At 37.1% G+C, this 20,834-nt stretch overlaps 1 protein-coding gene across 1 annotated transcript in view; it reads left to right on the top strand.

Moving 5' to 3' along the window:
• LOC132127456 (probable E3 ubiquitin-protein ligase HECTD4) overlaps positions 1-20,834 on the top strand; it is an 89,688-nt gene that overhangs the window by 46,850 nt on the left and 22,004 nt on the right. The window contains exons 31-53 of the mRNA XM_059539343.1: positions 944-1,088; positions 1,169-1,335; positions 2,288-2,434; positions 2,924-3,108; positions 3,742-3,895; positions 5,676-5,956; positions 6,968-7,157; positions 7,250-7,331; positions 8,127-8,329; positions 8,857-8,992; positions 9,069-9,251; positions 10,226-10,390; positions 11,769-11,938; positions 13,021-13,136; positions 14,949-15,052; positions 15,229-15,390; positions 15,633-15,781; positions 15,910-15,989; positions 17,663-17,826; positions 18,411-18,648; positions 19,473-19,609; positions 19,733-19,859; positions 20,598-20,735. Of these exons, the coding sequence (XP_059395326.1) occupies positions 944-1,088; positions 1,169-1,335; positions 2,288-2,434; positions 2,924-3,108; positions 3,742-3,895; positions 5,676-5,956; positions 6,968-7,157; positions 7,250-7,331; positions 8,127-8,329; positions 8,857-8,992; positions 9,069-9,251; positions 10,226-10,390; positions 11,769-11,938; positions 13,021-13,136; positions 14,949-15,052; positions 15,229-15,390; positions 15,633-15,781; positions 15,910-15,989; positions 17,663-17,826; positions 18,411-18,648; positions 19,473-19,609; positions 19,733-19,859; positions 20,598-20,735 (3,623 nt within the window). The remainder of the gene's footprint in view (positions 1-943; positions 1,089-1,168; positions 1,336-2,287; positions 2,435-2,923; positions 3,109-3,741; positions 3,896-5,675; positions 5,957-6,967; positions 7,158-7,249; positions 7,332-8,126; positions 8,330-8,856; positions 8,993-9,068; positions 9,252-10,225; positions 10,391-11,768; positions 11,939-13,020; positions 13,137-14,948; positions 15,053-15,228; positions 15,391-15,632; positions 15,782-15,909; positions 15,990-17,662; positions 17,827-18,410; positions 18,649-19,472; positions 19,610-19,732; positions 19,860-20,597; positions 20,736-20,834) is intronic.

A 20,834-nucleotide genomic window follows, 5' to 3' on the forward strand; every position in this document is an offset into this window, starting at 1 on the left:
TGTTTGGAGGGAAGCATATGTTGCTCTAAAACCTTTATATACCTTTCAGCATTCACAGAGCCTTCCAAAACATGCAAGCTGCCCATACCGTATGCACTTATGCACCCCCATACCATCAGAGATGCTGGCTTTTGAACTGAACGCTGATAACATGCTGGAGGGTCTCCCTCCTCTTTAGCCCGGAGGACACGGCGTCCGTGATTTCCAACAAGAATGTCAAATTTGGACTCGTCTGACCATTAAACACTATTCCACTTTGAAATAGTCCATTTTAAATGAGCCTTGGCCCACAGGACACGACGGCGCTTCTGGACCATGTTCACATATGGCTTCCTTTTTGCATGATAGAGCTTTAGTTGGCATCTGCTGATGGCACGGCGGATTGTGTTTACCGACAGTGGTTTCTGAAAGTATTCCTGGGCCCATTTAGTAATGTCATTGACACAATCATGCCGATGAGTGATGCAGTGTCGTCTGAGAGCCCGAAGACCACGGGCATCCAATAAAGGTCTCCGCCTTGTCCCTTACGCACAGAGATTTCTCCAGTTTCTCTGAATCTTTTGATGATGTTATGCACTGTAGATGATGAGATTTGCAAAGCCTTTGCAATTTGACGTTGAGGAACATTGTTTTTAAAGTTTTCCACAATTTTTTTACGCAGTCTTTCACAGATTGGAGAGCATCTGCCCATCTTTACTTCTGAGAGACTCTGCTTCTCTAAGACAAAGCTTTTATAGCTAATCATGTTACAGACCTGATATCAATTAACTTAATTAATCACTAGATGTTCTCCCAGCTGAATCTTTTCAAAACTGCCAACTTTTCCGGAATTCGGGTTGTAGTTTATTTAGTTTTAATTAGCAAATTCAAAATGTTTCTACAGTTTCTATACTAACTAACTGCCAGTGTGTGTGTGTGTGTGTGTGTGTGTGTGTGTGTGTAGGAGGCGCCTCCATCCATCCAGGCACCGGAGCAGCTCTTTTACTCTGCTGCAGTCGTTGGTCATCGAGGACCGCAAGGACAGGCCCACGTACAGCGTGCTGCTGGGACAGCTGTTCGCCTTCATAGGAACCACTCCCGATCAGACCGTAAGATCAGACTCATTCAGCAGGACACTGGTGTTGCTCACGGACGAACATCAGCTCTTAAGTGCGTCTTGTGCCTGCAGGTGTCCAGCAGCAGCTTCCTGTCGGCGGCTCAGACGCGCTGGAGGAGAGGCCGCACCCGGAGACAGGCTCTGGTTCACATGAGGGAGCTGCTCACCGCTGCTGTCCGGGTCGGAGGAGTCACACATCTGGTCGGCCCCGTCACCATGGTGCTGCAGGGCGGCCCGCGGTACATTTTAGGGGCCGTTTACACAACATTTTCAGCCAAAAACAAGAGACTTTTTGGGCGTTTTGACTGTTCGTTTACACGACAACAGTGTTTTGATGACTGAAAACACATATTTGTTTAGTATGTGTTAGGCATGTAGACATGCGCAGTGTGTTGATTTTAAAGGCAAGTGCGAACAAACATACACAACAATGACTGAGTACATGGTACTGCTGCTCAAGAGTTTGCTAACGCTTCTTCAGCAAAGTGTGGATTTACTTCACCAATATTACAATTAACAGCAGAGACGCATCATATACAACCTATAATCTTCACTTCCCTATAGGTACTGTGCACTAAAAAGGTGACCGTGCCAACTATTGGCCTGGCTTAGGTAATACAGCGTTTTCGAATATGTGACACTTTTGTTTGACTACACCGCTGTCGTGTAAACATAGCCTTAACCTCAGATATTTACACAGACGCTACTGTTCCACTGTTTGGGGTCAGCAAGAGTCGTTTTTTTTTTCATCTGTGAATACTGAAAAAATAAAATGTATCACGATATGCAAAGAAATATGAAGCAGCACAAATGTTTTCAACATTGATGATAATCAGAAATGTTTTTTGAGCAGCAAATCATCATATTATACTGATTTCTGAAGGATTGTTTGACACTGAAGACTGGAGGAATGATGCTGAAAAGTCAGCTTTGATCACAGCAATCGGTTACATTTTAACATTCACATAAAAAAAGAAAATTATTTTAAGTTGCAATATTATTTCATATTACAGTTTTTACTGTATATTTGACCACATAAATGCTGCTTTGCTAAGCAGAAGAGACTTCTTACCAGCCCTGAACTTTGGATTTGTAGTTTAATATTGGTAGATCAATCCTAAGACCGTTGAATCTCTGCTGTGAAGCTTCAGTTGTCCTTGTTTGTGTGTGTGTGTGTGTGTGTGTGTATAGAGTGGAGGAACTGACCTGCGGGGGCATGATGGAGCAGGTCCAGGAGGCCTTTGGAGAGACCATGACATCAGTGGTGTCTCTCTGCGCCCGTTACCCAATCACCTGCGCCAACAGCATCGGCCTGCTGTGCACCATCCCCTACACCAGGCAAGCATTCAGCCCTCATTTCATCAAATCAAATATGGAAATTTGTCCATATGGAATTATGTAAGAAGACCATGGTGACGTCAACAGAACAGGAAATTATTTCTTCTTAGTAATAATGTGCACTGATTAGTATTACAACAACATTTGGAAGGTGTTAAAATAAAAGTAATTGTTGCCAATTTTTATATAATGTTCAGTTAAAACTCCAACTTTCTTTTACATTATAAGTACCAGTATAATATATGTAATAATATATGTGTTAATTAATCTAAAATGTATTTTATTTCAGTAAGTTTCCAAGGCAACATTTTTACTTTTTTATAAAAGTTTTTTTCAACTTTTTCTAGTTAAAACTAACAGTGTACAACAGGAAATACGTCAACTCTGTCAACATTCTATTATTATTGGCCATATGTTAATAGTGAGGGATATTGTGCTGACGTGGTGTTCCTTCCGTCTGTGTAACATGCTGTGTGTTGCTCCGGTCAGGAGCGAGGAGCAGTGTCTGGTGCGCAGCGGTCTGGTTCAGCTCATGGACAGACTGTGCAGTCTCAGCAGTCAGACAGACAGCAGCTCCAGCGAGAAACAAACCAAAAAACAGAAAGTGGCTACAATGGCCTGGGCTGCTTTCCAGGTGCTGGCCAACCGCTGCATCGAGTGGGAGAAAGTTGAAGGTGAAGTTCAGCAATGGATGGGCAGTATTAATGATACATGTATTTCAAATATGTTAGTGGTGGTGTAGAAAATATATAGCGCTGGTTATGGATCAGTATTGGCTGATTCTTAGAATTTGGAATATTCAATGTAATCTTACACTGCAAAATAATAACTCAAAATATCAAAAGATAACATCATAATTATTTACTGAACACTTCAATTAATCACAATTATATAATGAAAGCCATAAAAATCTGACAATTATTTGTGATAATCGGCATAATCGCCCTGAAACAGACAATTAATCGCAATAACCATGACCATTTTTATACAATGTATCGTAAACCAAATTTCATAATCGTGACAGCCCTAGTTGCTATTAAACATTGTTACTTAACTGAGTGACAATAACATTACTTTACTGAGTCAGTGCAATTGTGAAGGGATAGATCAAATAGGCCAGTTGATGAAAGGTTTGTGAAAAAATTTAATGCTTCCTTTGCAAAAGTATTTTTTTATTATTTTTAAAATACAAAACTACTGTAGTTTATTTTGTATTTTGATACACTTAAAATTAAGGCATTTGGTATTTTATTTTTTTTGCCCAAGCCTGTTTAATGTTAACTGATACTAGCGCTGTTGTTGATTAGGAGGCTCCACAGACGCAGTGCATTCTGGGCTAGCTCGACAGGTGTCTAGCTTGCTAACAAATCACCTGGCTCGCGCGACAGACTGCTGCGGGAACCAAGCAGCGGGAAACAACGCCCTGCAGGATGTGCTCAGTTTGCTCAATGATCTGTCCAGGTACTTCCTGTTTCACCTGAACAACTTCTCTGTTTATACAAGGGATCTAATGATTACAGGTTTGAGGGTAAATCATGATTAAATTCCCCACGGTTTGTATTCTGCTGCTCCATAACTGCCACCTAGTGTCAGAAAGTGGATTTACAGAGAGTTAGATATATATTCAGCCTGGATGCAGTTCTTGTCTGGGCAAAAAAAAATTGACCGAATTTTGACTGGTTGATGAAAAACAAGCTCTTGTGGATTCTACACATTTAAACAATTTTCATAAGTTATCAAGACTTATTTATGGAGCACATAAAATTCATATAATCATTTATTAATCAATTATCATTTTGCCTTAAACCTTTTCTTTATTTGAAGGCGGAAATGAGAGGTTTACCTTTTTATGAAACTTTTTCTAAGCTTTATTTGAACATTTACATGAGATATTTGAACATGATATTAAACTGTTGTCAGTCATGTTGTCATTTAAAATCTGGGCATCATTGGCAAATGTTATTGTTTTAGTAATTATGCAAACAAAAACGAATTGATTTTAAATATAATACTTGGTGAAACGTTTTGTGTCAGTACTTTTTGACCATTTCCAGCACTTTTTAACAATACCGGGATAATGCTGATAACTATGATCATTTTGGTCACTATAATCGTGATAAGAAATTTACATACCATTAAATCCCTAGAGTCATTTTCTCCTGGTAACCCCGAAAATAACTTAAATTACACTTTCAGTTTTGATCGTACAGATAAGAGCAATATATCAATCGAATCTGAATCTTTTATTTGTATACAGACATAATAACAACAAAACTTAGTGCATTTTTAAAATAAAGATAGCAAACGAGGTGTGCTGTCTGCAGCCTTTGTCTGCGCTGATTTCCATTTAGACATGCGTCATTAAAATGAACTGTAACTCCGTGAATACTCAACGAAGAGACATGAGAGATATATCTATAGAAAGCTTGTTCCCGTTTAACCACAATGAATAAAAAAACAGTAATTTTATTGTATAAATAAAAATAAACATTAACTAGTCAGTAATTATGCCAATTTAAGTCCCATTTCCTAAAGTTTGGTTCATAAAGGGTTAAGTACACATGAACACAAATTTGAGATGGTCAAGTGAGCTGATTTTGTGAATCTTTTTTGATTAATTGAAGATCCTGCTCAAAAGAGTCGTTTGTGAATCGCACTAGTGACTACACTGGATGCATTACGTGTGTTTTACAAGCATCTTATACATTTTTTTTGTAATTCAGCAGTCCGTCCTCAGTTAAACTCTGCATATCTTTCAACTATTTACATATTCTGGATAAATGTTTGTGGATTTACCTGGTTTGAAAGGATGCTCCAGTTTCCCAGTACTCCGCCGATACTTATATATTTTTGCTACTTGCCGATACCGATACCGATATTTTTATTGCATTTGTAAATTTTTACAATATTGGGTACAGAAACCAAAAGAATATGTGTAATCTTAGTTGGTTAACTTCATTTATCAAATAGACATATCCTTCAGTTATTTTCACACTTAATTATGCCCATTAAGATGTGTTTTACAAGTTTTCGTTACTTTCACTCTAAATTGTTTTGCTGTATGATACATCATCTGTAATTTAATAGCATCGGAGCTGCTCCATTGCTGCTGTAATCACGAGCTTTGCAGTTAATACTGCAGGGAACCACTCAGAAATATAAGTAGTGTTTTTCTTTTTCATCTGAAACATGCTGATCCCTACTGGTTTGAACTGTTGCATCGCTCTTTCTCCTCTTCCAGGAGCCACATTGGCAAAACCATCCTGAGCCAGCCTGCCTGCGTGTCTAAACTGCTGTCTCTGCTGCTGGACCAGCGGCCCTCGCCCAAACTGGTGCTGATCATCCTGCAGCTGTGCCGCGCTGCGCTGCCGCTCATGAGTGTGGAGGATTGTGGGAATGTAGCGCTGCCGTCCTGGAGCTACTCGGCGTATGCGCTGGACACAGAGCAGCAGGAGGCCAGTGATCCTGCCTTCCGCATCGCGTCTCTGCTGCTGGCCAAGCTGGCCGACTACGTGGTGCCAGGTGCGAGAGAATGCTGCTGGATTATAATCAATATAATATAATCAAACTCAAATATGAGTTTATTGTGTGTCAGTGTGATCAGGCTAAAGATTTTGTAACCTTGCAAACAAAATCTGTACTCTAAAAGTAGCTTGCCATAAAAAAAATCATTCAAAAGTTTGAGGTCAGTTTTAAGTGTTTTTTTGTTCTCTACAGCTCACCAAGGCTGCATTTATTTGATTAAAAATATTCTGAAATATTATTGCAATTTAAAATAGCTGTGTTCTACAAGAATGTCGTTATTCATGTAATTTATTCCTGTAATTTAAAAATTTATTTTCAGCATCATTACTCCAGTCTTCAGTGTCACATGATCCGTCAGAAATAATTTTAATATGCTGATTTTCTGCTCAAGAAAAAAAAGAAAATTTTAAAACAGTTGTGCTGCTTAATATATTTGTGTAAACTGTGATACATTTTATTTTCCGCAATCCTTTGATGAATTGAAAGTTGAAAGAACAGCATTTTTTCTCCACTTTATTTCAGTATTTTTACTGTTGCTTTTGTTCAATCAATGCATCCTTGCAACATCCTGACATATTTTAGTTAAATTTAAGCAATTTCAGCTTTCAATGAACAGCTTCTCTCATTTTTATTTAGTTGAACTTGATCTACTAACATAAAGCTAATCTAAAAAAGAAATAAAATAATTAAAATATGCAACAAAATTACTAAAACTCAAAAACAAAATGTATAAAAATTCTGAATGTTAATAAAACTATAATAGTATCTCAGTGATACTAAAATAACACTGGCTGCTAAATAAAAATATTGATTTCTTAAAAAAAAAAATCTTACCGACTTCAAGGAAATCTGCAAATTCACTGGCACTATTTTTCCTTATATTATTATTTTAATTTACTTCCAGACACTATTTAATTATGCATATCTAACTTTTTAATAATGTATTTAATATTTTTCTTTCCTGCTTCATCAGCATGTTTATATTTGTCATTGTATTATATTACCTAGGCTGTCAGACACTGCTCTCCCCCAGCGCCTCTGAGGCTGACACCAGTCTGACACGGGCCTGTCCCAAGAGCAGCGCAAAGACCGACAGAGACGCTAGCGAGGAGGGTGAAGCCGTGGATGGCAAGCTGTCCATTTTCATCCATAAAAGAGAAGACCAGTCGTCCCATGAGGTGCTTCAGCCCTTACTCAGGTAAAACACATTCTCCTCACTGAACACATGGATACAGACACAGTAATGGAGAAGTTATGGCTGATGTCAGTATTTGCGCGACACCTTTGCAGCAGCTCAGAGGGTCGTCCCTTCCGCCTCGGCACCGGAGCGAACATGGAGAAGGTGGTGAAGATGGACCGGGACATGACCAAGGTCAGCTCTGGTCTAGTGTCGATGGGTTTGGGGAGCAGAAAGCAGTGCTGGATGTAGGGCTGTGCGATATAGATCGTCTGAGATAATATTGTAGTTGTTGTTTTAATGATGTGAGATCTGACATTATTGAGTATTTTGCAAAAATCATTCAAAACACCTGCAGAGTGCAGTGCATTACGTGAAGTCTAAACTAATGCGTCTGCATTTAGAGTGCGCTCTTTCACTGCATGATTCAGTCTAATAAAATAAATTAACAAGAAATTCAAGACATGGGGACAGAAAATTTATAAATTTATATAATTTCATATAGGTAATCAATATCACACAAAGAGTGCCACTTTTTCTCCTAAAATTGCCATGATTAAACTTTAATATCGATTTTTTTTACAACAGTTAAATAAGAGAGTTAAATTTTAGATGTTTTTACTCTATTTTCGACAACAAAAATAACTCCAAACACAGCCTCAGCACTCTTTAGCGTCACTGAGCAACATGACGGTTGTTTCAAAGATGATTGGACTCCGTCATGAAAATAACAGTGTTTCGACGACATGTCGACAAACACAAACGCAGCTCTTCCTCTTCTCCGTCGGAGCGCAACAAGACCACAACAAGATCATTACAGACTGCATGATAGTGCCACAGCATATGATATCTGATCAGGGCCATAACTGCCGTAGACATTGATGGGGGCTAATTGTCGAATTATCGTTTTAAATAAAATCCCAGAAGGTATTGAGATATTTTATTTGTTTTAGCTGGATGCATGAGATGCTGTTTGTGTGTGTATTGCAGAGCGGCTGCTGTGAGGTGGTCACGGAGGAGGCTTCGTCCGCTCTGAGGAAAGCCAATAAGTGGGCTCAGTCTGGGCTTATTGTTAGTGTGGGTCCCCCGATAGAGGTCACGTGCCAAGAGAATGCTGGGATATCCACCACAGGGGACAAGAAGAAAACCACCCAGTCCACAGTGTGCAGAGAGAGGAACGCTGAACTGGCTCGGTAAGAGTAATGCACATTGTCAAGTGATTCGTTATTAACAAGTTTAAGACACTACTACAGAAATTGTGTCTTTTCAAAACAGCATTGTGTCCTAAACAGTCTTATACGAAAGTGGTTTCAGCAGCTGATTTCGAGGAATTACCGTATTTTTGAGTATAAGTCGCATCAGTCCAAAAATACGTCATGATGATATAGTCGCACTGGACTATAAGTCGCATTTATTTAGAACCAAGAGAAAACATTACCGTCTACAGCCGCGAGAGGGCGCTCTATGTTTTCAGTGTAGACTACAGGAGCACAGAGCAGCATAGAGCGCCCTCTCGTGGCTGGAGACGGTAATGTTTTCTCTTGGTTCATTTGTCTTAGTTCATTTCTCTTGGTTCATGTCAAATTAATTTTGATAAATAAGTCGCACCTGACTATAAGTCGCAGGACCAGCCAAGCTATGGAAAAAAAGTGTGACTTATAGTCCGGAAAATACGGTAGTAGAAGGAGAAACGGCTGAAAGCCTGTGATCTGTCCCACAGCTCAGATCCGGTGCGGCCCTTCATCAGCGGTCACGTGGCTAACAGCATGGCTGCGGAGGTCATCGCTCTGCTGCACAGTCTCCTGACCGCACCCGAGTCCAACACGGCTCAGATCTGGACCAGCACCGCAGAAAAGGTGCGCTGCGCTCGCTCATGAAGGAGAGCTCAGAGCTTTAAGAGAAGAGATGTGTTTACCTCTGTCTCTCTCTCAGGTGTTGTCCAGGGCCTTGATGTACATCCCTCAGTTGGGAAAGCATGCCGAGAGTATTCTGGAGAGCGGCAACAGCAGCGGCAGGAAGTTAGCCAAGCTGCAGGCCAATGGCCGACAGGCCGTAGCGGCTCTCTGTGCGCTGGGAGGATTCAAGGAGACCATCAAGATCGGCTCTGAAGTCCAGGTCAGACATTATCAAACACTACCAGTCAAACGCTTTTAAAAACATTAAACACTTCTACACACCAAGCCAGCATTTATTGAATCCAAAGTACAGCAAAAATAGTGAAATTATCAAATATTTTTGACTATTTAAAGTAACTACTTTCTATTTGAATACACTGTAAACTTGTAAATGTATTTCTGTGATGCTCCGCTGTATTTTCAGCATCATTCCTCCAGTCTTTAGTGTCACATGATCTTCAGAAATCAGAATAATATACTGATTTTCCTACTCAAAAAACATTTATAGTGGTTCTTCTTCTTCTTCTTCTTCTTCTTCTTATTATTATTATTATGTTGAAAACATAATATTTTGGGATTCTTTGATGAATATAAAGTTTATCTGAAATAGATAATCAATTTTGATCATTTTAATGCATCCTTGCTAAATAAAAGTATTAATTTCTATAATTTCTTTACCCCCCAAAAATAAAAAAATAAACTAACTCCAAGCTTTTGAATTGTATAGTGTGTTACCAAAGCATTTTATTTCAGATAAATGCAGATCTTTGGATCGTTCTGTTCATCAAAGAATCCTGAAAAAAAATAATCAACTGTTTAAAATATTGATAATTATAATGATAATATTAATAAATGTTGAACAGCAAATGTGCATATTAAAATGATCTAGGCTCATGTGACACTGAAGACTGAAGTAATGATGCTGAAAATACAGCTTTGAATCACAGAAATAAATTACATTTTATAATATATTCACATAGAAATCAATTATTTTAAATAATACAAATATTTCACAATATTACTGCTTCTGCTGTATTTTGGATCAAATAAATGCAGGCTTGGCGAGCAGAAGAGACTTCTTTAAAAAACATTAAAAGTCTTACTGTTCCTAAACTACATGCATAGTTCAGCAGATGAGGTGTGTTAGTAGCAGATGAATTATGTCAGTTGTTCTGGTGTTTGTTCTCGGGGCAGGTTCTGGGTAAAGGTGTGCTGGACAGTGTTGGGGTCGTCATGTCCATTAATGAGCAGGAGGGAATGGCCACGGTCAGGTTTCCTTCCTGTGAGTACCGGCGCACCAGCAAAGCATCGGATGTCCTCAGCGTGCCCATATCCCGCCTCTGCACCCCTCGCTCTGAGGTGATCACACCTTAAACCTCGGGAGAACTGCACACTTTCATAGATTTAGCCTTGAAGAGTGAAAGTGTTTCTAGGTCATCGTTTAACTGCCTTGTTATTATCTGACAGATGCTGAGGCTATATTAATTTTTACACATAACACAAGTTATTCCTTATCATACTTTTAAAAAGAGAGTTTTTAATACACTTGGAAATAGTAGACCATGAATTGAATGTTTTTTAGACTCTTAGCTGCATGTTAATTGCTATTCAATGAAAATGTAGTATAATTTAAATTTAAATTGTATTGTGTATGAAATATGGTTAAAGAACTGCTGAAAGTACTGACAAACATTTCAGACCGTTCTCATCCCAAGGCGTCATATACTGACCCTTTTGACATTTCGTCAACATCCTACGCACATTGCACCCTCTAGCATCAATATTAGAAGCAGATAAAAATGGGCCAGAAGGCGCCTCCTAGCGGTCTAACCCTAACCCTAACCCTAACCTTAACCCATAATCTGTGTCTCATATTGACGCTAGAGGGTGCCATGTGCGTAGGATGTTGACGAAATGTCAAGAGTGTCAGTATATGACGCCTTGGGATGAGAATGCGTTAAACATTCATGATGAACAAAGATATACTTGAATAGACTTTCTCTTGAAACCTGTAGGTCATGTGATCAAATATACTTGTAGTGATGAAGTTGCAATTTAGTACATTTGAAATATATTAACTTTAAATTAAATCTCAAACCATAATCAAGTAATTTATGTGTGCTTATGTTAGTCATCGACTTCTTTAAAAAGCGACAAAAGGTTAAAACTCGATGTCATTTTAAAAGAGTTGATTCAAAGGAACATTTTAAATCATCATAACACAGTGCGTTTTTTAAGTGTACTTAAGTATGTTGTGAAAGTACTCTATTTAAGTTTGATTTCAGGCTAATTTGAATTTGTTTGCATTTTAAGTTTAGATTTTTCCATCTAATATTTAGAACTTATTTAATTTCAGCCTTATTTCCATTCAAATGAATAAATGTTGTTTTTTCAATATTGTCAGTGTTGGTTAACACTTGATTATTATTATTTTTTTAAACATGACAGAAAACAATCTCTCCACCATGATGTTAATTTTCTTTTTTTTTTTTTTTGTGGAATCCAATTTTCAGAATTCTTAATTAATGATGTGGAATCATCTTAACTATTTAGTAGGTTAAGAAACATGCCCCCTTTTTTGTAAATATAAAGTAACAACCCACTGTTCACTTAGCATTGAGCTGACTAACTCACTGCAGGAAAGAAATGCAACCGAGCTTTTGAAAGTCTGAATGATCTTGGCTTTGCCTGTGGACGTCTGAAGCAGCTCAGATATCTTCTGTGTGTTTGTGCTCAGGCTCTGCCGCTGCACAAGCTGTCCATCACAGAGAAGGTTGTTCAGGCCGTGCAGTCCATGCTGCTGCCGCAGGAGGGAAGTCTGTCCATCCACACGTCTCTGCCTGCGTCTGGAGACGGCTCCAGTCCTGTGATGGCTGTGGTGCGTCTTCTGGCCGAGATCAGAACCAGGTCAGACCCTCAAAGATGGACTTCAAATACCAATCGCTGCTCCTCTCGTTTGTATATTATTAACGCTACACAATCTACGCTACGGTTTGGTAAAAGATCCCTGAACATTTCTCTCAGTTAACGCACGCAGTCTCATAGTCTAAACCAAGCATCTGTCACAGCAAATCAACAGATGCTGTTGTGAATAATTAAGCGAAGCGTCTTCTCACAGGATAAGAACACGCAACCTCATCAATAATTTAATAGACACGAATGCACTAGTGACGTCAACATTTGTAGATTTTTAAACCTGGAAGATGAAAAAAAAAGTGAAAAAAAGCTTAAAATTAACCAGTTTTCTCCAAATATTTGCATTAATGGATGTGATGTGCAACACAAACACCTCTGCTGAAATCTCTCTCTAAAAAAAATAGTAGTCTGGGGTTTCATGAACCTTTAAATAAATTAAGTTAGAATACACATTTGCTTCTGCTCTAAACTACAGGGAGCCCTTTTACATTACTATAATATTACAATTAACTGCAGAGCCCAAACTTAACTTAAATTCAATTACTATTTATTTTTAACTTTAATAATCAACGCTCAAATAAAATGAAATTGAATGCAAACATGTAAATTGCTTTTAAATTAACTTCTTAATTATACAGTGTCTGTTTGTTGTTGACAAATGATTTACAGACGTCTGTTATAATTTGTTTCATAAACATGCATTAAATAATGAAGACATCACTAACCGGTGAAGTCAGATATAATGAGATTATAGTCTCTGTGCTCTTCTCCAGACTCCATGTCTCTAGCAAATAACGAGCTGTATAGACACCGTTTGTTTACAAGCCGTTTTAATGACGTGTTTCCGCAGTTAAACACTGGTTGAGTGATTACATTAGGGGTGAGATGGTCATTCATGTGTATTTCACGATAAAACTAGTTGTTAAGAGGAAGAGATGATCGTCAGAACTGAGGCATTTGTGCAGCGATCTGTCAGGCCGCATCAAAGAGCGGCAATGCAGCATTTATTGTCTGAATTTCCTGAAAAGATATTGTACAGTAGTGTTTGGGATCTGTGTGTTTGTCTCCGTCAGGGCGTGTTTGGTGATGGCGCAGCTGCTGGAGGACAGCTCATTCTGTGAGGAGTTCATTCAGCAGTGTCCCGCAGCGGTCGAGGTGCTCAACCTGATCGCTCAGGAGTGCAGTCCTGGTGAGAGCACACACCTGAATGATGCTGCAGCAATGCCATGCACTTTATTTATAAAAAAAAAAAAAAAAATTGTACATCCAAAAACAGTAACCGTAAAATAAAATATTAAATAATTTTCCTTCTAAATCTATATTTTTAATACAGTTCATATAATGTATATCAAATTCATATAAAATCTCATTTTAATTATATTACCCTAATAATAAATTTAAAATATTATATTTATTTTTATTTTATTACAACTGTGACCCCGGTTGACAAAAAGGTAATTATTTTTAAAATTGAGATATATACATCATAAAGCCGAATAAATAAGCTTTTCATTGATGTATGGTTTATTATGATAGGACAATATTTGTTCGACGTTGTTATCTGAAAATCTGGAATCTGAGGGTGTGCGGAAAAAAATAAAAATAAAATAAATTTAAAAATAATAAATAAAAAAAATAAAAATAAAAATAAAAAAGAAATTCTAAATATTTAGAAAATCATCTTTAAAGTTGTCCAAATGAAGCTCTTAGCAAAGCATATTACTAATCAGAAATTAAGTTTTGATATATTTACGGTAGGACAAATATACCCCAGCCATATTTATAATTTATTATTATCCTTAATTCTAAAAACAATACGTTAACACTTTACAATAAGGTTAATTAGTTAACTACTTTAGTTAGCATGAACTAAGAATTGATAAAACTTTTTTTTACAGCATTTATTAAAATTAGTTAGTTAATTTCATCATTTACTAATACATTATTAACATCTAAAGTTGTGCTTTTCACATTAGTTAATGCACTGTGAATTAACATAACCTAACAATGAATGACTGTATTTACATTAAGATTAACAAAGATTAGTAAATACTAGTGCTGTCAAACGATTAATCGTGATTAATTGCATCCAAAATAAAAGTTTTTGTAAACATATGTGTTCTGTGTATATTATGTATATATAAATACACACTCATACAGCATACATTTCAAAAATATTTACATGCATTTACATGTACATGTTTATATTTAAAATATAAACATTTTTCTAAAATATATATATGTATGTGTTTGTATGTGTATATATACACTATAAATATACACAGTACATACACATATATTATGTAAACATTTATTTTGGATGTGAATAATCGTTTGACAGCACTAGTAAATACTGTAATAAATGCATTCTTCATTGTGTGTTTGTAATTCATGAACTCACAGAGTTCAACCTGGTTGGTTCTTGAGCGTCAAGCAGGTGCTCTTGAGTTTCTGTTTACTATATTTGATGTGCTCTTTGCATGTGTTTTGATCAGTGTTTATATGCGAATAAAAGCCTAAATTCAATACGTTTATCATCTGAAGTGATCATGTCTCTTCAGTAGCATTGTTATCGCAGTGTTAATAAAATAAAGCTAAAATCGAATTATCTAAGCTCTGAAAGTACTTAAATTGCTGCAACTAAAACTGAAGTTAATATAAAGCTAAATAGAAATATAAAAAAACTAAATGAAAAAATACAGCAATATCATTACAACTGAAAATATAAAACATTAAAGGCTAATTTAAAATATGAATAACATTGACAATCATTTTTGTGTGTAAAAGCTTGAACTGCTTCATTTTGATTTCTTTTACAACTTTTTTTAATGTGTGAAGATGAAATCACCCTCATGTATTTTTATGTTTCATGGCATGAGTTTTTTTTTTAGTTTTTCCCACACAGTGAACCATGTGCATTCCAGGTCTTCTGAAGCCATGTGAGGACTTCCTGTAGTGTGACAGCATTTATTGGCCTGACTGGTGGTGTGTGTGTTTGCAGGAGAGCGTTTGGTGATGGTTGAGGCTCAGTGTGAGAGGGTTCGGATGCTGTATCGAGACTGCGCTCGTCCTCCTCCTCCTCCAGTGCAAACTGATCAACGACGGGTGAGAGGAGCATCATTTAATGCCATCGAGAGGAGTGTGATATTATCATGTCTGCTGTCACTCTCTCAGCTTCCTGCTTGCCTTATATGGGCTGCTCAGTCAACACACACAACCACTGGCAGACATAAAGCCTTCTAAGAGTTGTTAATAATATTGAAGTCTTCCTCTCTCCGCAGCCGAAGGAAATCACGTGGTGCCCGTCGCGTGTCTTCCCTCCAGTGCGCGCCTGCATGTTCTCCTCACACTTGACCTCGGTGACCTTTCTGGCCGATCCGAGCGCAGGTGGAGGTCTTCCCAGAGGAACGTTCATCTACGCCACTTCACCTGTGCCTGTGCAGGTAACTACAGCCTGTTTGTGTGCATTTATTAATATTGATATTAGCATGCAATTCTGAGAAAAAAGTCAGAATTGTGAGATAAAAAGTCACAATTACATTGTTTTATTTAATGGCAGAAACAGGCTTCAAAAAAAGCCCACCCAGGATATCAGCCAGCCCATCCTTTCTATAGCTGTCAAGAAGCGTGCCTGGAGAAGTCTATATCTATCTCCTAAGTTTCTCCATCTCTTTCTGGTTTCCAGGCTCCTTCCTTTTACTGGGAGATCGAGGTTGTTTCTTTCGGAGACTCGGAGGATGACAGCGGCCCTGTAGTGTCGTTCGGTTTCTCCCCGGAGGCTGAGAAGAGAGACGGAGCCTGGACCAGTCCTGTGGGCACCTGTCTGTTTCACAAGTACTGACCCACTCCATTTAACATGTTCACTGGACTCTTAGCCTGTTCTTTCTCTTCCCCTCTGCTTCCCATCCTAACTCTTGTCTTTTTACTTGTCGTCCTTGTTGTTGTTTCTCTCTCCCGCTCAGTAATGGGAGGGCGGTACACTATAATGGCTCCAGTTTGCTGCAGTGGAAGAGTGTGAGACTGGATGTGGCTCTACTTCCTGGTGAGACATTTGAGCATTCAAGAATATCACGTTGTTTAAGCCAACTGTTGGGAAAGCTACTTTTGAAACTTTTAAAGCACATTTAAAGGGATTATGTGATGATGAGTTGCCTATTGTTTTCTGTGACTCCTGTAACTAATGCTTTTTGTTTTCTCTTTTTGTGCTTTTTGCTCACATTATATTGAGTCTTAAAACAGAAATTTGAGCTGAAATTGAGTGATAAGATGTAGAAACATAATAGTTATTGATTGATAATTTCATAAACCTCCTCAGCAAAACGTAACAAAGCTAGGCTATTGAGATATATATATATATATAAATAGGCCTACTGTATATGAGAAATATATTTTTAATTAAATAATAAATTAAGAAAACGAAAGAAAACCTGTGCAACAAGTAGCCTAGTGTGCAGAGTTACGGTTCATTTTTGTGCTGTGCGAAAGGAAACCAAGACGGCAGAAATCGGCATCCTATTTTACAAAAGCACAAAGATTCGATTTTTTACAATTTTCTTTTACATTTCCAATTATCTTTTGGACCTAAAAGGAGTAGTTACTTCCACTGTTAGAAGGAAAAAACTCAAGTTATTGTGCCGGCGCCACATTACTACCTTGACATTGCAGCCTGTTCATTATCATCATGAAATACAGTCAGTCAAACATATTGGAAATAAAAACCAGACTGCTCAGTTTAAATATGTTGTCATATCTATGCCGTTAAGCATTATGTAAACATTTTGTTTTATTTGGATATTGGAACACGAATGAAGTACTACATTATAAATAATATTTTGCCATTCAAGTACATCATGAATACAGAATTTCATTTTGTTGAATGAGAAGCCTATCGCTGGTTTCAGTTTCATTTTAGCTTAAATTAATTAGTTTTGGCTTGTCCTTTATATAGCTATAGTCCCCTTCCTCAAATCTTGCCCTGGAGGGCCAATGCACTGCATAGTTTAGCTCCAATCCTTTTCTAATGATCCTGAAGACACTGATTAGCATGCTCAGGTGTGTTTGGTTAGGGTTAGAGCTAAACTCAGCAGAAAAGTGGATCTTGAGGTCCAGATTTGACGATCCCTGAGCTATAGGCTAGCTTCTTATATTTTTAATTCTTGTTCTTTTCTCAGTATTGTGAAATGAAAGGATTTGTTGTGGAGAGAGTGGAACTGAAATAGCCTAGCTATGTTTACAGGGTTTATTATAAACATTAGTCCTATTTCTGAATGAAATAATAAAATGCGACTTATTACTTTTTCTCAAAAATAAAATAAAATAATGTGTAGCGTATTTTAACCATGCAGCAAACTTTTTAAAATATTTCAATAAATTGCTGAAAATTAAAAAAAAAAAAATATATATATATATATATAACTGTTTAACTGGTTAAAATGAGCATCCCTAATCTTGATTTAGGAATGTTTAGGGTTTATTTATTTATTTATTTTTTACAGGAAAACGAGACAAAAATACTGAAGAAGAAAATAATTTTGTGCAGTAAAAACCAATGTACAAAAACTTCTGTCATTGAAAACATCTGTGCTCTTTATGTAATAGAGTATGACATGTGAAGTTAGTAGGGTTTCTGCATAGTAACTTACTCCCCAATGTTTTTGGTACTGTACAACTGTGTAGCTGCTGTGGTGATGGTTTGTGTGGTGTGTCTGGACACAGGGGATGTTGCAGGCATCGGTTGGGAGAGTTTGGAAGGCACTCCTCCTCCCCCCGGTCAGCCTCCCAAAGGAAGAGTGTACTTCACATACTGCGGTCAGCGTCTCGCTCCTTATCTGGAGGACGTGGCCGGAGGCATGTGGCCCGTGGTCCACATACAGAAGAAGGTCTGCACACCAAAGATAAATCATCCATTTTTTTTTTTATTATTGTAGTATTATTTGTAAATGATTCTAAAATCCCAATTTTTATTTACATTTTAAAATTTCATATTTATTATAATTACATTTTATATTATTAGGGTTAGGGTTATTTCAGCTTTTTAAATTAAAGATAATTTCATTAAGAATAGGGTCAGGAATCAAAAATCAGTTCCAATTGCCGAATCGGACACTTTTTGTCAAATTAACATTTTAATTCTGTTTATCAGTTCCCGTGTGCACATCTTTTTTAGTCGCTGAAAAGGGACTATTACAAAGGTATTTGTCTTTGAATCATTCATTCAAGAGATTAGTTCAAAAACACTGATTCATCAAATAATGAACCAAATCTTGAGTGAGTCATTGAATCTTTCTATTTATAAATTTCATTACATTTTTACTTGTCTTATATATTTTTTTCTTCAGATTTGTGAGAGAACTACAACCTCAGTTTATTTTATTATTTTAAAAAAAAGTCAAGTTATGTAGCCTGCTATTTTTTTTTTTGTGCTTTAGTCCTGCTTTATAAAGAATGTGATACTCTTTTTCAGAATACGAAGATTCACGCAAACTTCGGCTGCCGGTTGTTTGCGTTCGCAGAGGGACAGGCTCACCGAAACGCCGCTGATCTCTGCATGGACCTCTCAGAGGAGATCAGTGCCAACTTCGAGGCTCTGCCCTTCGCCATGGCCTCGGACAGTGACAACGACGCCGGCACGAGCGTGGCGTCTGACTCGGTGTCCCACGTTCCCCCGAGTCGCATCACTGCGGTCGTCTCAGCACAGCAGCGTCCGTGTCCAAGTATTCACTTATAGTTTCAGAGCAAAAAAGCTGTGTGTATGTGCAAATAAAGTAAAAACAGTCAAATATTATTGCAATCTAAAATAACCATGTTCCATGTGGTTATATTGTAAACTTCATTTTATTTCTGTGATGCACAGCTGTATTTTCAGCATCATTCCTCCAGTCTTCAGTGTCACATGATCTTCAGAAATCATTCTTATAAGCTGATTTGCTGCTCAAGAAACATTTCTGATTATTATCAACGTTGAAAACAGCTATGCTGAATATATTTGTGGATACATTTTATCTTTCAGTATTCAGAGGTGAAAACAACGTTCAAAAGAGCAGCATTTATTATATTTTATTTTATGATATTTATTATTTGAAGTAGAAATCTTTTGACACATTTTAAATGTCTTTGCACATCACTTTTGATCACTTTAATGCGTCCTTGCTGAATAAGAAGCTCAAACCGTTTCCAGAATGAAGAATGAAGCGAAAATTCAGATTTGATCACAGCAATCAGTTACATTAAAAAATATATCACAATAAATAAAAGTTCTTTAAAAAACAAAAAAAAAACAAATTCGCATTTTATTATAATTTTATTTTTTTTTATCAAATAAATGCAGCCTCAGTAAGAACAAGATAACTTCTTCCAAAAACGTTTTTTTTTTTTATTTTTTTAATCTTAATTATTTTTAAACTTTTGGTTAGAATCTTTTAAAATTTTCCCCTTTTTTTAAATAATCTGGATGAATCAGGAAGACAGATGTTATTTAACTTGATGTGGGTTAAACCCTGTTCTTATTATTTTGTTTTATTCACAGAGTACAGTAGTGATGCCTCTCTTCACTACAAGGTGGAACTGAGTTATGAGAATCTGGTCGTCTCCGGGCCAAACGCTCATCCTCCACCGATTGCTGATGATGAGAGCGATGATGAAGATGATGAAGATATCACTAGGGTATGAAGAGCTCATAACTGGGCCCTTGACTTCCTCACAAGACATTTACACACACTATACACCACTCACACAGTGCCTTTTCAAAGACAACCTGTTTCTGTCTCTTGCCTTCTCTCTCTAAAGGAAGATCATTACGCTCTGCTAGTGAAAGCATGGGAAAGTAAAGTTTTTCCAACCATTCGCCGTCGTTTCAGGAACGAGGCAGAGAGGAAGTCCGGCCTGGACCAGATCAAAGGAGCACTTCAGCTGGGTGAATGAACGCCTGTCTGTTTGCAATGGCTAAAGACATTTTAGCATGCTTGAAAAACAGTACTTTAAAAGATTATACTGAATGCAAACGGAATGCAATGTTTTCAGACGCTTAAATGCATTTTAATTGCAATAGATTGAAAATATTATTATTAAAATGATATAAAATGCATTTGGCTGAATTTTAAGTGCTTTTTGAGTAGCACTTAAGTACATCTTTATACGTAGTTTCATAATTCTATTTTCTTTAGAATATGGTTTAAGTGCTTCTAAATGTACTGACAAGCATTTATGATCAACTAAAGTATACTTTAATGTCATTTCTATTGAAACTTGTATCATGTATTTTAACCTATTTGTGATGATGAAGTTGTAATTTAGTACATCTACATAGTAGAGTTAAAATTATAATCAAGTGCATGTGCTTAAGTATGTTTGTCAACACATCAAAATAAGTGCACTTGATGATTACAATGTTTCAAAATGTACTTTAAAGTAAACTTCTGACATTATTACAAAATGCATATTTTAAAAGTGTACTTAAGTGTGATACGAAACAGTCATGAAAGTGTCTCTTAAGTGGACTTTTATTTCATTAATATTATAAGATCTGCAGGTACAGCTGTTTTTTAAATATCCTCTTCAAATTTGAAGTACACAACAAGTTCACACATCTCTTCCTGGAGGTTTTCTCCATGTGTCTGATTAATATGATTAATAAAGCGGTTTTATCGGACAGGAATGGTGGATATTGCTCGTCAGACTGTCGAGTTCCTGTATGAGGAGAATGGAGGGATTCCTCGAGACCTCTACCTCCCAACCATCGAGGACATCAGAGATGAAGCTAACAAGTTCACCATTGATAAAGTCCGCAAGGGTCAGTGCCAAACACGTTCACACTATTGAATCAGACTATTGTCTGAGATTCTCCTCATTTTTCTGCGTTATGGTGCACGTTTTCACCATTTTAGTCAGC

Source organism: Carassius carassius, chromosome 3 (genome assembly GCF_963082965.1).
Source record: "Carassius carassius chromosome 3, fCarCar2.1, whole genome shotgun sequence".
NCBI classification, from domain to species: domain Eukaryota; kingdom Metazoa; phylum Chordata; class Actinopteri; order Cypriniformes; family Cyprinidae; genus Carassius; species Carassius carassius.